The sequence below is a fragment of the Lagopus muta genome, chromosome 7 (assembly GCF_023343835.1).
Source record: "Lagopus muta isolate bLagMut1 chromosome 7, bLagMut1 primary, whole genome shotgun sequence".
NCBI lineage: Eukaryota > Metazoa > Chordata > Aves > Galliformes > Phasianidae > Lagopus > Lagopus muta.
Genome location: NC_064439.1, coordinates 12916564 through 12929305, shown reverse-complemented (window position 1 = coordinate 12929305; position 12742 = coordinate 12916564). Strand labels below are relative to the sequence as shown.

The window sequence follows — 12742 nt, the reverse complement described above, 5'->3', positions numbered from 1 at the left end:
CTCAGCCTAGGAATAGCTGTCTGTGGGATGGTAGCACATGAGCTGGGTGGAGGGGAGGATGTGCCTGTTCACGGGTGTGCAAGGTGGCACCAGCCCATCTGTGGTGCTGCAGAGCCAACATCCCTCTGCTGGCAGAAGGACTGGCACAGGTATGTAGAAAACGTGATTACTTTTGCGGTGTCAGGCTGTGTTGGAGCAGTCCTGGAGCAGCCGTGGTTAGGCTGTGGTTATGTTCCCTGCCTTCCTTTGACCAACCTGCCCCAGGCCTCCTCCTTCTGCTCTCTACCCCTGCCTAGAAACTTCCTCTAACCCCCCGAGCAAAAGCACAGTTGGCAGCTGACACAAAAACCACTTAAAAACCCTAAACCTTAACTTGTGGTCACCTGGAGACTACCACAAAAATCATGATCCCTTTTGTGAAACCACATGCATGGTTATCAACTACAAAAGATACTGTGGAAAAGGATGGGAAAAAAGACATGCCACAAAAAGGAGAATTGTTGGACTGAAGTCAGATATGAGTCTGGAAAAACTAAAATAGAAAAGCTAAAGTTGTCTGGAAAAGCTAAAATAGAATTTAGGCTTTCTGACGTAAATCCAGCCCTAAGTTAGGCTGCATGGTGAGTGTGGAAGGTGATGTTGGTTTCTTTTTTTCTTTTTTTTTAATATTCCAGAAAATGGGCCACCCTGCCTCAGCACATCCTGCCGCTGCACCAGATATGCTGCCTGGTACAGTCCTGAAGGCAGCAGTAAATCCCCAGCAGTTATCCTCTTACACAAATGGCAGAGGTCTCTCACAGCAGTGACAACCAAGGGTATTTTAACCAGCAGTGTCGACAGGGACAATTTATGGCCTATTGTGTGAATGCAGCTGCTGAGCATTCGTACCCTGCTGCCGTCTTGACATTCCTGACTATTTTTGATTACTGATTTTGACAAAGGATGTTTAACAAGAAGACCTTCATATCACAGCACATTTTTCCTCTCGGCCATTTGTACTTTTTCCCTTCTCTGTTCTCTTCCACCAGTTTTCCTTTCTTTCCATACCTCTCACACTTACACACATCTAGGAAAAAAAAAAAGGTGTTGGAGGGAAAAATGAAGCTAAAACAAGCATCACATGGCATAAATAAAATTCAGTAACAGGAGTGGTTTTTCAGCAAATATTTTACATAGAACAGTTTCGAAAGTAATGTATTTCCTGTGTTTACTGCTATAGTTGAAAGTCTCTTTACTCAGTCAATGAATAAAGAGTTATACCATGTTTTTAAATGCTATCCTTTCCCCTAAATGCCATCCTCCACTTTTAGGGTCTGCGAAGAATGAGGCTCACTACAGAAAGGATGCTCAGTGTGCTCTGCTGTGAGATTACACTTATTGGGACTGTAAAGCTGGGGAGATACTGTCTTTGCACAGTTACATTCTGCTTTACTAAGTGATAATTTACCTTTTAAGGCTGGCCGTAAGCACCTCACGAAGGAGGATCAGCCACCCTTCATGGGCTGAAGGATACATGCAGGGCTGAGAAGGAGACTGCCCTGAGTTCTCTGGTTGTCGTGATATTACTTTTCTCCCTTGTTGTATCACACAAAGTCTTTTTTTTCCTGCTGTTTTACTACTTACTGATGAGATTTCCTGGTAACAAGAGTCCATATTATGTTTATCTCTATTACAACACAGATTAGAAAGGACAGAATGACAGAAAACACCCCATAGGGTTCTGAGCACTAGGTGGAAAGCAGTAGTAGTTTATGTTCTCAGGACGGTGGGGTGTGGTAGTGAGGAAAAAGGGGCTTGTGTGTTCTTCCACCTGCAGTTTTCTGGAAGCACCCGTGGGGCATCCTGCGTGACTTCAGCCATTGCCAGGCATTCATTTTGGAGCCACCAGCTCTGCCATTGCTGAATGATGCCCCAGTAACCAAGTGTCTGTGGGAGAAAGAACTGATACAAAGCAGCTCCTACCCTGTGTTTAGTAAAGGCTTCCTCCATTTCTTGTCACTCCTGCTGGGAGCCTCAGCCTGCAGGAGAATTTTTGGCATGGCAGTGATTGACAAGGCCATGATGTACTGTCAGGGAGGCTGCATTTTAGAAATAAAGTTGCTTTGAGGAATTGCAATGGAACAGCTTCCATTGAGCAGCTGCTAAACAGAAAGTTGCTTTCAAATACAGCGGTGCTCGTTCTTTCGCCACCCTTTTCTGCCCCTTTCTCCATCTGTATTTCTCTGGGGAAAGAGGCCTCATTTAATTCCTGGTCCATGTTTTTCTTCCCTTTCCCCAGTCCCTGCCTTTCACCACTGAAACATCTCAGCAATGCCAGGAGGCTGGTATGCCCCAGGAGGTTAAGAATAGTCTACAATGGGAAAGATCCCTCCTGTTGTTGTTCGTCTGCTTGCAGTTGTCTGGACAGAGGATCCACGAAAGAGGTAAGTGCAGTGGGATCTGAACAGCCAAAGCTTTTCCAAGGCAGATTTAAACCCCTGGGAAGATTTGTTCCCATAATCAGAACTATCAGCCTTGTTCAAATCATCAAAGCAATCCAGCACCAGTAACACTGTTCGGGCTTCATTTCTTGCTTTTATCTTTGATGCTTATCAAATTTATTTCTTCTTTCTTTATTCCCTGTCTAAGTTTGACCTACTTGGGAAATGCCAAACCAGCTGAGCCACCAGGAGCTGTGAATCTGATCCAACATGGAACACTGGGACTCGCTGGGATTTTTGGTTGTCACTCTCAATTATAATGTGACAATTATAGGTGAGTACTTTAAAACCACTCTGCTCTTTCTTTTGCTGCTCCGAGCCTGAAGCTAAGTAATTGTCCACTAGATTGGACAACTGAGCATTGACATTGGTCTTCCACTTTGATTTCTAGTTATGCTTTTGTGACCTTTGAAGAAGAAATTATTATTTGCATATGTGATGTAAAAGTGGTCAATGTGTTTCTTTTTTTTTTAAATTGACTCCTACTTCCTCTCTGATGGACATTTTCTGAGCTTTAGGAAAGAATTCTGGCATACTTTTCAAATTTGGCTTTTGATGCCCAAGCTTCACATCAGCTGTAGGGAATGTTATATGGATTGTTGTGAAAACGCTCAAAAATAATTCTTCATTAAGAAGGGAAAAAGCTTCTCTTTTACAGGAAGACATTTGCCTGTGGTTAATTACCATATTATGCTTATTCTTCTTCATTTTTATAAATGAGTAAAGTTCACATGCATTAAAAATAAACAGAAAACAAAAAAGCACAGTCTGTTTTTTGGCAGCGAACAGGGGGCTGAGTGATTCTTTTCTTCTTATTTAAATAAGACATCCTCCCTCTTCCACAGGCTGCTTGGAGTGAAGTGTGAGTCAGATCAAACCTCTTCAGTCCCACCTTCACTCCCACCACAGGCAGGGGCTGCAGCCTGTGCTGTGTGCTGCAGGGGCAAGGAGGACTGAGCCATTGGGGAAGGTGATAGCTGGAGGGTTCCCTCTAAAATGAATGTCATACTGAACTGCTTCCTAAGGAACCATTGATTTTTTTTTTTAAACAGCACTCCCTATTGTACATGTTCTAATTAAAAATGGATAGGGAAATGGCATGTAGTATCTTGATCTTAATTAACAAATGTGCTTCAAACACTCTGAGGTCCTCACAGGGAAAAAATGCAACCTCAGTATGAGGCATCGCTTTCTAAAGGTGATGCTTCTTTACAGCTGGTGGTTTTTATTGGCCAACACTGCCAAAAACAGGGCAACAGCACAGCCTGCACAACAAAATACAAGGAGCTGAAAATACAGCAAAACCACTGCTAAGGTTCAAGTGATTAAAGATGAAATGGGAAGGCCTCCATTTATTTAGATAGTACATTATTTTGCCTGGAGCAGCCGGCTTCTGTGAGTGCAGTTTTACTGACCCAATCCCGTAATCTGTCCATTAGCCACTGAGGGTTTAAATGGGGCATTCAAGTTGTATGTCCCATGTGATAATAGATATTAAATAATACTACAGAAAAATGTGGACAATTAAGATTTTTACCAACTACAGAGAAATTGTTCCATGGGAAATGGCAAAAAATGTTGTTCAAGACAATACTTGTAAAAACTGTATTTCATAGAAAAAAAAGAGTTTGGGGATCTGATCTTCTAAAATACTTTCAGGATGTGTACTGGTGCTGTTTCACAAATTTTGTGCATGTGAGATGTACAATCACTATTTGTGACTTAAGGTATCCAGTGCATTTCTCAGCTGTTAACCGCACACGGCACGGCTTCCACGTAGTTGCCAAGTTGCCATTTGTGCATCTACTTCTTAGCTTTTTCTTTTGATTTGATCAATTCCTTCAAGTACATAATTAAACTCATTGCTCTTTTCTGTTTGTTTTGTGTGTTTGTGTGGTTTTTGTTGTTCCTAATTTTTTTTTTCTTTTTCTTTCTTTTTACTTTTTGACGTGTTTTAAAAATACATGAAACCAAAGCAGAGGATTGTTAAATTAAAAGAATTTTTCAAAACCACATACAGAAGCAGTGACAGTACTCAAAAGGAAACCTGAGAAACTCAAGTGATAAACTTTACTTCAAATGTTGAATTTTTCTGTGTATTTTTGTGTTTTGACCATATAACAGATTGTTTGCAGACTTCCCAACCCAGCTCAGGAAAAGGACTTCTGTGTTAAAAATAGCTTTGCCATCCATACAGCGATTTCTGTAACTTTACCAAAAAACCTTTTTGAAAAACCTACCCCATCCAAAACTCCTTCAAGAAACTCTCATGAACAACAAAGTCTCATTCTCAATATGTGACATGCAGGGTTACAGTTCCTGATTTTTCAGTATTGCTGGCGCGATGGAATAAGGTTAAGTTTTGATCTCTCCCTGATTAAAACAACTGTTTGAAACAATTCAGTAAAAGACAAATAAAAGTGTATGGAAATGCCAGACCTGTAAGGCTTTACTTGGTGTTAATACAGGAGGGAGCTTTTGGTCTGAATGGAGACAGACAGCATGCCAAGGTGCAGGATGATGGGGAGGTATGCTCAAGACAAGGCAACCAGAGAAGTAATACAGAGAAATGACAGGGTTCTTGTGTGAACACACAAATGCACATTTGTAGTACATTTTGAATAAGCTTCCTGGTAGCACCTGTTAGCTAGCTCATGAGTAAATACCAGTCTAGACACTGCAGTAAGCTTTACATATGATTTCATGGCCAAGATAAAGAACAAATGCTACATCACTCAACAATTTTTGGGATCTACAGGAGTTTCATGCCATATTAGCTGATCAACATCAATACAGTACAAAAATCCAGGTGCAGAAGTATGAAACCAAGCAAAATGGGAATTCTCACACAATTCATTTTTTTACCAGATTTGGGCATGTTCAGAGTGTTATTGTTAGGCAGCATTTTCAGTTTGCGTGGCTTACTATATGTCAGACTCCTACACTGTCAAGTCTAGATGAAAGTTATGGAATATGCTGGCTAACACATTCACACAAGTTTCAGTCCCAGCCAAAACAGAGCCAAGGAGGTGCTTTTCAAAGAGGAAACCAACTTCAGAAGTATCCTTTCAAATGCACTGTATACAGAGAGCCTTCACCTACCTTCTCTCCTTCTAGTGCTCTACTCTTTTTCTTTTGTTCTCTTCTAGGAAAGATCTGGCTAATGCTGGTAGTTCTGCTGCGAATGGCAGTGGTGGTGTTAGCAGGCTATCCGCTCTATCAGGATGAACAGGAGCGCTTCGTCTGCAACACCCTGCAGCCTGGATGCTCCAATGTTTGCTATGACTTGTTCTCTCCCATATCTCACTTCAGGTTCTGGTTCATACAGACTGTGTCTATCTTGCTACCTTACACTGCATTCAGCGTTTATGTTCTGCACAAGGTAGCAACGTACATTGTAAGAAAGCACTGTTTGGTGCACGGGTGCAGAGGGAATAAGGGTTTATCAAGCCCCAAAGACCTGAAGGAACGCTGTAGGAGTGATCTTGTCAATAGATTGGATTGTGATGTGGACAACCTAGGTGTCCTCAATTTTTCTGGGGCATACGCTGTTCATCTTTTTTTTAGGACACTGATTGAGGCTGCTTTTGCAGCTGCACAGTATTTCCTCTTTGGATTTTTTGTTCCCGAGCGCTTTTCCTGCTACCATTCACCTTGTACAAGCACAGTTGATTGCTACATCTCCCGGCCCACCGAGAAATCCATCATGATGGTTTTCATTTGGAGTGTCACCAGTCTGTCCTTTCTGCTCAGCCTTGCTGACCTTGTCTATGCTCTTCGACAAATGACAGCAAGAAGCCAGAGGAACAAGCAGCTGGCCAACTCCCACAGAGAGAATGAGGGCCTTTTAAATATTCCCCCAGCACAGTCTGGTAGTTCTTCCTCTCCCCAAAATCAAGACTGCCAAGCACTGAATGGCAGCCAGACCAGCGACGGCTCCTGCTCACTTCTCTCTGAAGAGGAAGAGGAGGCTGCTCTTCATCCTGAAGAGGTCTCTCAGCAAGCTGCCAGCACTAACCTTAACAGCAACAGCCATAAGCCCTGTGTGTCAGGAGATCTTGCTGTTAAGCAGGATAGCATTGAAGAACACCTGTGTGCTGGTGACCAGCAAGGAACTGCATGCCAGCAGGTGAGACCTGGGCTCCAGCAAAGCTTCGTTAAAGATACTGCCATGACTTTGAGACCTCAGATCAAGTCTCACCTTGGAGGTTCTTCCTCTGTAGTTCAGAGCAAGCTTTTAGGATACTGCCCTTCAGCTGAGCTAAAAAATCCTGATGCGCAATCAAATTATAGCAGTACTAGTTGCTTGAGATTGAAAAAGTCCGAATGGGTATAGAGCCCTGAGAGCACCCAATGCTTTGGCCAGCAGGACGGATTACTGTGCTCCTGAGGGGTGTCAGAAAATCACAAGGGCAGAGACTTGCTGCTTTGCTGTACGTGGCTAACCAAAGAAGGAGAAACAAACCTCCACTGAGCAGGAAGAAAAAGCTCAAATGAGAATTTAAAGGATATTGCATTAACTGAACTGTTTCTATGAAAATATAACACATTTACACTTTTCCAGCTATGACTCTAAAAAGCTGTGGACCGTGACTGACCAGTTGTTCTAAGAGTTCATTTGTACAGTTGTTTGCTCTCACCTACTGCAACAGATTGAACTTAGGAAAGGTGTGACTTCCAAGCACACTTGTATGTTGTTCACTTTCAGAGGGTTAACTGATCTCCTCACAATCATAGAATCATAGAATCACAAGGTTGGAAATGACCTACAAGATCATCCAGTCCAACCGTCCTCTCATTACCATTGCCAGCACAAGCACTAAACCACATCTCACAGCACGTCATCCAGGCACCTCTTGAACACTGACAGGGACGGCAACTCCACCACGTCCCTGGGCAGCCATTCCAGTGCCTGACCACTCTGAGAGAAAAAGTTTTTTCTCATGTCCAACCTAAACCTCTTCTGATACAACTTGCAGCCATTTCCCCGGGTCCTGTTCGTTGCCTGGGAGAAGAGGCCAAATCCCTCTTCACCCCAACCTCCCTTCAGGAAGTTGTAGAGTGCAATGAAGTCTCCCCTGAGCCTCCTCTTCTGCAGACTGAACAATCCCAGCTCCCTCAGCTGCTCCTCATAAAACTTGTGCTCCAGACCCCTCACCAGTTTCGTTGCCCTTCTGTGGACATGCTCTAGGGCCTCAATGTCTTTCCTGTAATGAGGGGCCCAAAACTGAACACAATACTTGAGGTGCAGAGATATAGTAATAAGCTCCCTAAGCCCACTCTAAGAAAGGACAAAGCAAGAGTAGGTAACTAATAAAAATGATTGTGTTGTAGCAAAGAGTTAATATGCAAAGAAAGCCTGGATCTTAGATTTTTCTGTATTGAAGACTGCACCTGCACTCATTAGCAGCACCACAGCAGTACCTTCTCTGTCCCTGAGATCAGCTGGCACAGCCTGTCCATGTCTCTGTTACTCAGCTTCATGAACTCCAAACTGAGATGACTACATGGTTGATTGCTGAGCTGCAGAGCTGCCCAGGAAGCAAGCAGCAGCAGCTTGACAGTGCGGGGCTGAGCTCCAGTGCCCTTCCCCTGGTATTACTTACTATGTGTGATTGTAGATCTACTAACAACATGTCTACAAAGTGTTACACCCTAATCTGAAATAGTCACGCTAGGCTCCCTATTTCAGCAGGGAGAATGATTCATCTGATCTGTCCCAGGCATCCCTTAGGTTAACGTGAGTCACCTTCTGGATGTACCTATTTCTACCATTATATGATTATCCCAGACCTGAGCTTAGGGAAAATGATTTCTAATCCCAGAGAAGGATATAGCAGCAAGATCTGTGCAAGTACTCACCCTCTGTAACTGACAGACACTAATCATTGGAAAACATGTCTAAATGGGGTGAATCACAGAATAACTTACTGCTGTCACGCTTTGTGCTTTCCTTTGATATGAATCCTCTTGATTTACATAAGCGTGGTCCAGCAGCGAAGCACGGCAGTGTGTGAGCTGAATTTCCTCAAACCTAGTAAGTGAGTGTGGGCTGTAAGCTGCGTACACCTGCAGTGGGGGTGGGTGCAGAGCAGCACGTGCTTGGGGAATGCACAGAAGAGCCTTTACACAGACTGCTCTGCAGGGTGACACAGGCTGGTGTCAGCAGCCTGGAACTGGAGCAGTTCCCACCCTCTTAGACTTATGCAAAGAGAAAAGAAGCTGAGAACCAATTTGGCCCTCACTTTGCCATATAACATGTATCTAATGACTTAAAGGCTGGTTCCTCACCAGCAACAAGGGAAAACAGCTTTCACTTTTGTCCTGTTCTCTGCTGTGGATGCACATGCCTTTGGGACAGTTTGGTTCACAACTCTGTGTATCATTCCTCACACATACAAGGTAAAGATCAGCACTTAATGATCCCTCGCCTTCTCCATCCCTTCAGGAACTGGGAAGCTTACTGGATGGCAGAATTTACTTTTGTAAAGTACCTTGCCAACCCTGAAGTGTGCTAAAGAAAGCCTTAATTGCTACTTTCTAAGCAATGTTTTCCCCTTCATTAGTTGTGTTTGTTTCTTTTATCATGTGTGCTTGCTGTATGTTTTGTCATTTCCAGGGCAGAAGTGGCATTAATTATTAAATTTATCATAGGCAGAAAAACATTAAGTATTTAAATTCCTCATCCTCCAAAGCCTCTGTAATGGGGTGCGTGCTGATTACCCACACCAGAACTAAAGACAGCAACAATGAGACCTTTTGTGATTCGCTGCCTCTCCTCAGCTGTGAGGAGCAATAGAAGGAACAAATGTGGATTCAGGCTGTCCCGTACATCCCTCAGTGAGAGATATAAATAGGATGGGATAAATAATAAATGTACTGTGGCTGGACACAGTTTGCTTATTTGTGTCCTTAGCTAGACATCTTTTTAGAGCCTCATTTCCAATAGAGAAAATGTTCTTTGTGTCTGGAATAGAAAGTGAAATGAGTGAAAATCTCCCTTGTTCTGTTTGTGGTTTCTGGTCTTGAAACTGTGGCCTGAGTTTGTGCCATTCAGCTGCAGGGCCTGGTGCAGCCATCAACTGCTAACATAAACACCTGTGCACTGACACTGCAGGATTCGTATGGTACATGAGGGAATAGATACTTCTGGCATCAACCACTCACTCCTTAGGGAATGTCTCCGAGTCTTCCAATAATTCTTTGCAAGTTTTGTTTATTAAATTATGAAGGTGTGGTTTTACAAAGCTGGATGGATTTACCAGCAAGGGAAGACCAAGGGAAGATGTGCAGAGACATTTGTACTGTTCTGAGCTTCCTCAGCTCAAGCAAATTAGAAGACATTGCATCTGCAACTGGAAGGAGGAAATACTACAGAGCACTTTGAAAGAAGGAAGACAGGATCACTCCTCTCCTTCTATTCTCCTTATTTTCAGTATCACTGGTTGTTAAAGTACTATGATGATACGCTGATGTCATTGAAAGAGAATAAAGGAGTAATAGGTGTAGAGCAAGGAAGTAACAAGATTTTATTCTACATAAGCAAAGCTTTAGTGTTCAGACATTACTTTGTACTCAGAAGAATATCGCAAAACCTGCTTGTTAAAGTTTGCTGTGAATCTTTATATCTCTTCTTAACCCAGCTACTCCAGAAGAGGCATTTATGCCTGACCATACCACTCTCCTACTTCTGCCCTCAGGAGGCTCTGTTGCGCTGGTACTCTAGCAGGATGTTGCAGACCTGCACCTTCTGCGTTCTGTATGCACTAAACCAAGTATCTCTGGGAGTTTGGACAGTGTCAGCATGATTAAGAAACAACAGCAATGCATCAGTTCTATTTCTCAATATTAAATAAGATAGGTTTTAAAAAGCTGTTTCTGAACAATTTTTTTCTTTTGCTTTGTTTTACTTTGAAATATGTTTCTTAATACCAAAATAAAAGCCAAATCCCAAGAGTCAAGCAGCTATAATCACTTTCTTTCTTCACTCTCTATGTTGGGTCACTTTGGTTTACTCTCAGCAGCACAGTGGAAAGCTATGACGCTATTCTCTTGTGAAGTACACTGCAGGCAGGTGTCTGGGGAATGCATAATTTCCCTTCATCAGCGGTTGCTCTCCATGAGTCTCTCAGTTCAGACTATGATAAGTGTTAAATCTGAAGTTAACACTGCAGAGAGATCCTTAGTGTATTCTTTCAAGTTATTAAAATTATCTGCCCTTTTGTGATACATCGTTATTGCAGTGATTATCTTTCTAGTAGGGATCATTAAAGAGGATATTAATTGCACATAATTTTATTTTAATGTCATTATTACAATGAAGAACAGATAAATTATTACTGCTTGTAGTATTTTAAGATGATAAAAAAATGCATCTCCAAAATTAGGAAAGTTGAGTAGTTGAAAGACTGTTCTTCAACTTCTGTCTTTTGTACTGCTCTTAATAGCCTGTGTTCAGCTGATAGGGAAGTCATTTTGCAGTGCTCCTACACTGTAATTGAGTTGCTAAAATATTCTGCAAACTTGATGGTTTCTGTTCCAAGTCATAGCACGAACTCTTGGTCTGTGGTAATTCTGGAAAATGAGTTTGGCAAGGCAGAAATCTGATCAAAAAGAATGAATGGTATCTTTACGATTCGTATTATCTACCATGCAAGTAGCCAGATCGCAATCACATAGCCTTGTCTGCTAGCTTTGGCCTTTCCTTCTCCCACTTCTGTTTTCTTTTAATAGGACAAGAGGTGATGGCCTTACATTGCGACAGGGGAGATTCAGGATGGATATTAGGAAAGATTTCTTCTCAGAAATGGTGAAGCATTGGCACAGGCTGCCCAGGGAGCTGGTGGGGTCACCATCCATGGAGGTGTTCAGGAAATGTGGAGATGTGGCACTGAGGGACACAGTTCTGTGGGCAGCGTGGATCAACAGCTGGACTAGGTGATCTTAGTGGTCCTTTCCAACCTTCATCATTCTATGGTTCTTCCATTTGGGTTGGACAAGCAGCATATTCCAGAACTCCAGATCTCCACATTATTAGCAGTGACTTAATTACAAGATTTCTCATACAGTGCTAACCCATAGAATCATAGAACCCAATGGCTGCTTTCTAAACCTGCGCCATTCACAACATAGAAATGTCTCCAATTCAGGATCTGCAGCTAGAATTTGGAGTACTGGGTTAGCTTTGATAGACAACTTACTGAGTGAAGATGATGGCAGACTCTGAGCTTTTCTTTAGTTCATATAAGGTGTCCTCAAAGAAGAGGGTGGAGGCCCACACTCAGAAATCCTCCACTTCTAGCTTTCCTATATGCATAACTTTTATCTTGCCTATGAGACTTTAAGCATCACTCATCAGGGTGTATTTTGGGGATTTTCTCTCTCTGAAATTGCTGCTTTTGGCAAAGAAATAATCATAATGATAGAAACAGAAAACTACGTGCTGGTAGAATGACTTTCTGCATTCTCCTCTGGTTTTCCTCCTTTTCTTAGCCATAGTGTGCAATATGGAAATAAAACAACAACAGGATATAACGTTTCTAGAGCCCACTCTAGAAACAAGGCTTGCTAAGCAATGCCTTCCTTGTCCTCACAGACGAGATGCCCAACCTTCCTGCATTGGAAGATCATACACACCGTGATCACTCCTTGTTTCTGCCATCTGCTTTTTCCTGAATCTCTGTGCTGTCCTTGAAAGGCTAGAAAAAATATTCAGAGGCAGGCAGACGGGCAGCACATTGGCTACAAAAATCCACACTTTTCTCCTGCTTCAGCAAGCCTCTTCCTAAAGAAATGTGAACATAAACTTGGAAAATATCTAACACAATTTATGGAATGTGGTGCACCAATAGATAGCTGTTCACACAGCTTCACCAGAGACTTTTACACATTCCTCCATGCACAGTCTAGGAAAGATCCCAATCTTTCTTCTGACTGGAGAAGACAATAGAATTTGAACTGCAGCAAATTTTATGCTCCTGTGGAGAGTAACACTATTTGATATTCAAAAGACTAAATTAAGAAATGATCTAAACAAAGCATTTTAGTGTGTGGCTTGTTTGGTTTTTTTTGCATTGGAAATAGAGGTGGCAACAACTGTCAGCTCCCTAGCCTGGAACTGATACACACAGCTCTCTCAGCTCAGAAAAAGTCTGCCTCAATTTTCATGGTCTATTGCAATAGAAACCATGCAAGCGTGTGAATAAAGAAGAAATAATTTATCAAAAAATCTAGACAAATTACCTGTGTCTCTATGTCTGAGA

General features: G+C 42.4%; 2 protein-coding genes across 2 annotated transcripts in view; both read left to right on the top strand.

The window, feature by feature from the left end:
* Positions 1-423, top strand: part of CCNY (cyclin Y) — a 122935-nt gene extending 122512 nt beyond the window's left edge. Inside the window, exon 11 of the mRNA XM_048952172.1 lies at positions 6-423. Within this exon, the coding sequence (XP_048808129.1) occupies positions 6-309 (304 nt within the window). The 3' untranslated portion in view covers positions 310-423. The remainder of the gene's footprint in view (positions 1-5) is intronic.
* A 140-nt stretch (positions 424-563) lies between these two features.
* Positions 564-10305, top strand: GJD4 (gap junction protein delta 4). The gene is made up of 3 exons (XM_048952175.1): positions 564-2423; positions 2629-2754; positions 5630-10305. The coding sequence occupies exons 2-3, from the start codon at positions 2691-2693 to the stop codon at positions 6814-6816; spliced, it is 1251 nt and encodes a 416-aa protein (XP_048808132.1). The 5' UTR covers positions 564-2423; positions 2629-2690; the 3' UTR covers positions 6817-10305.
* Positions 10306-12742: the final 2437 nt, after the last annotated feature.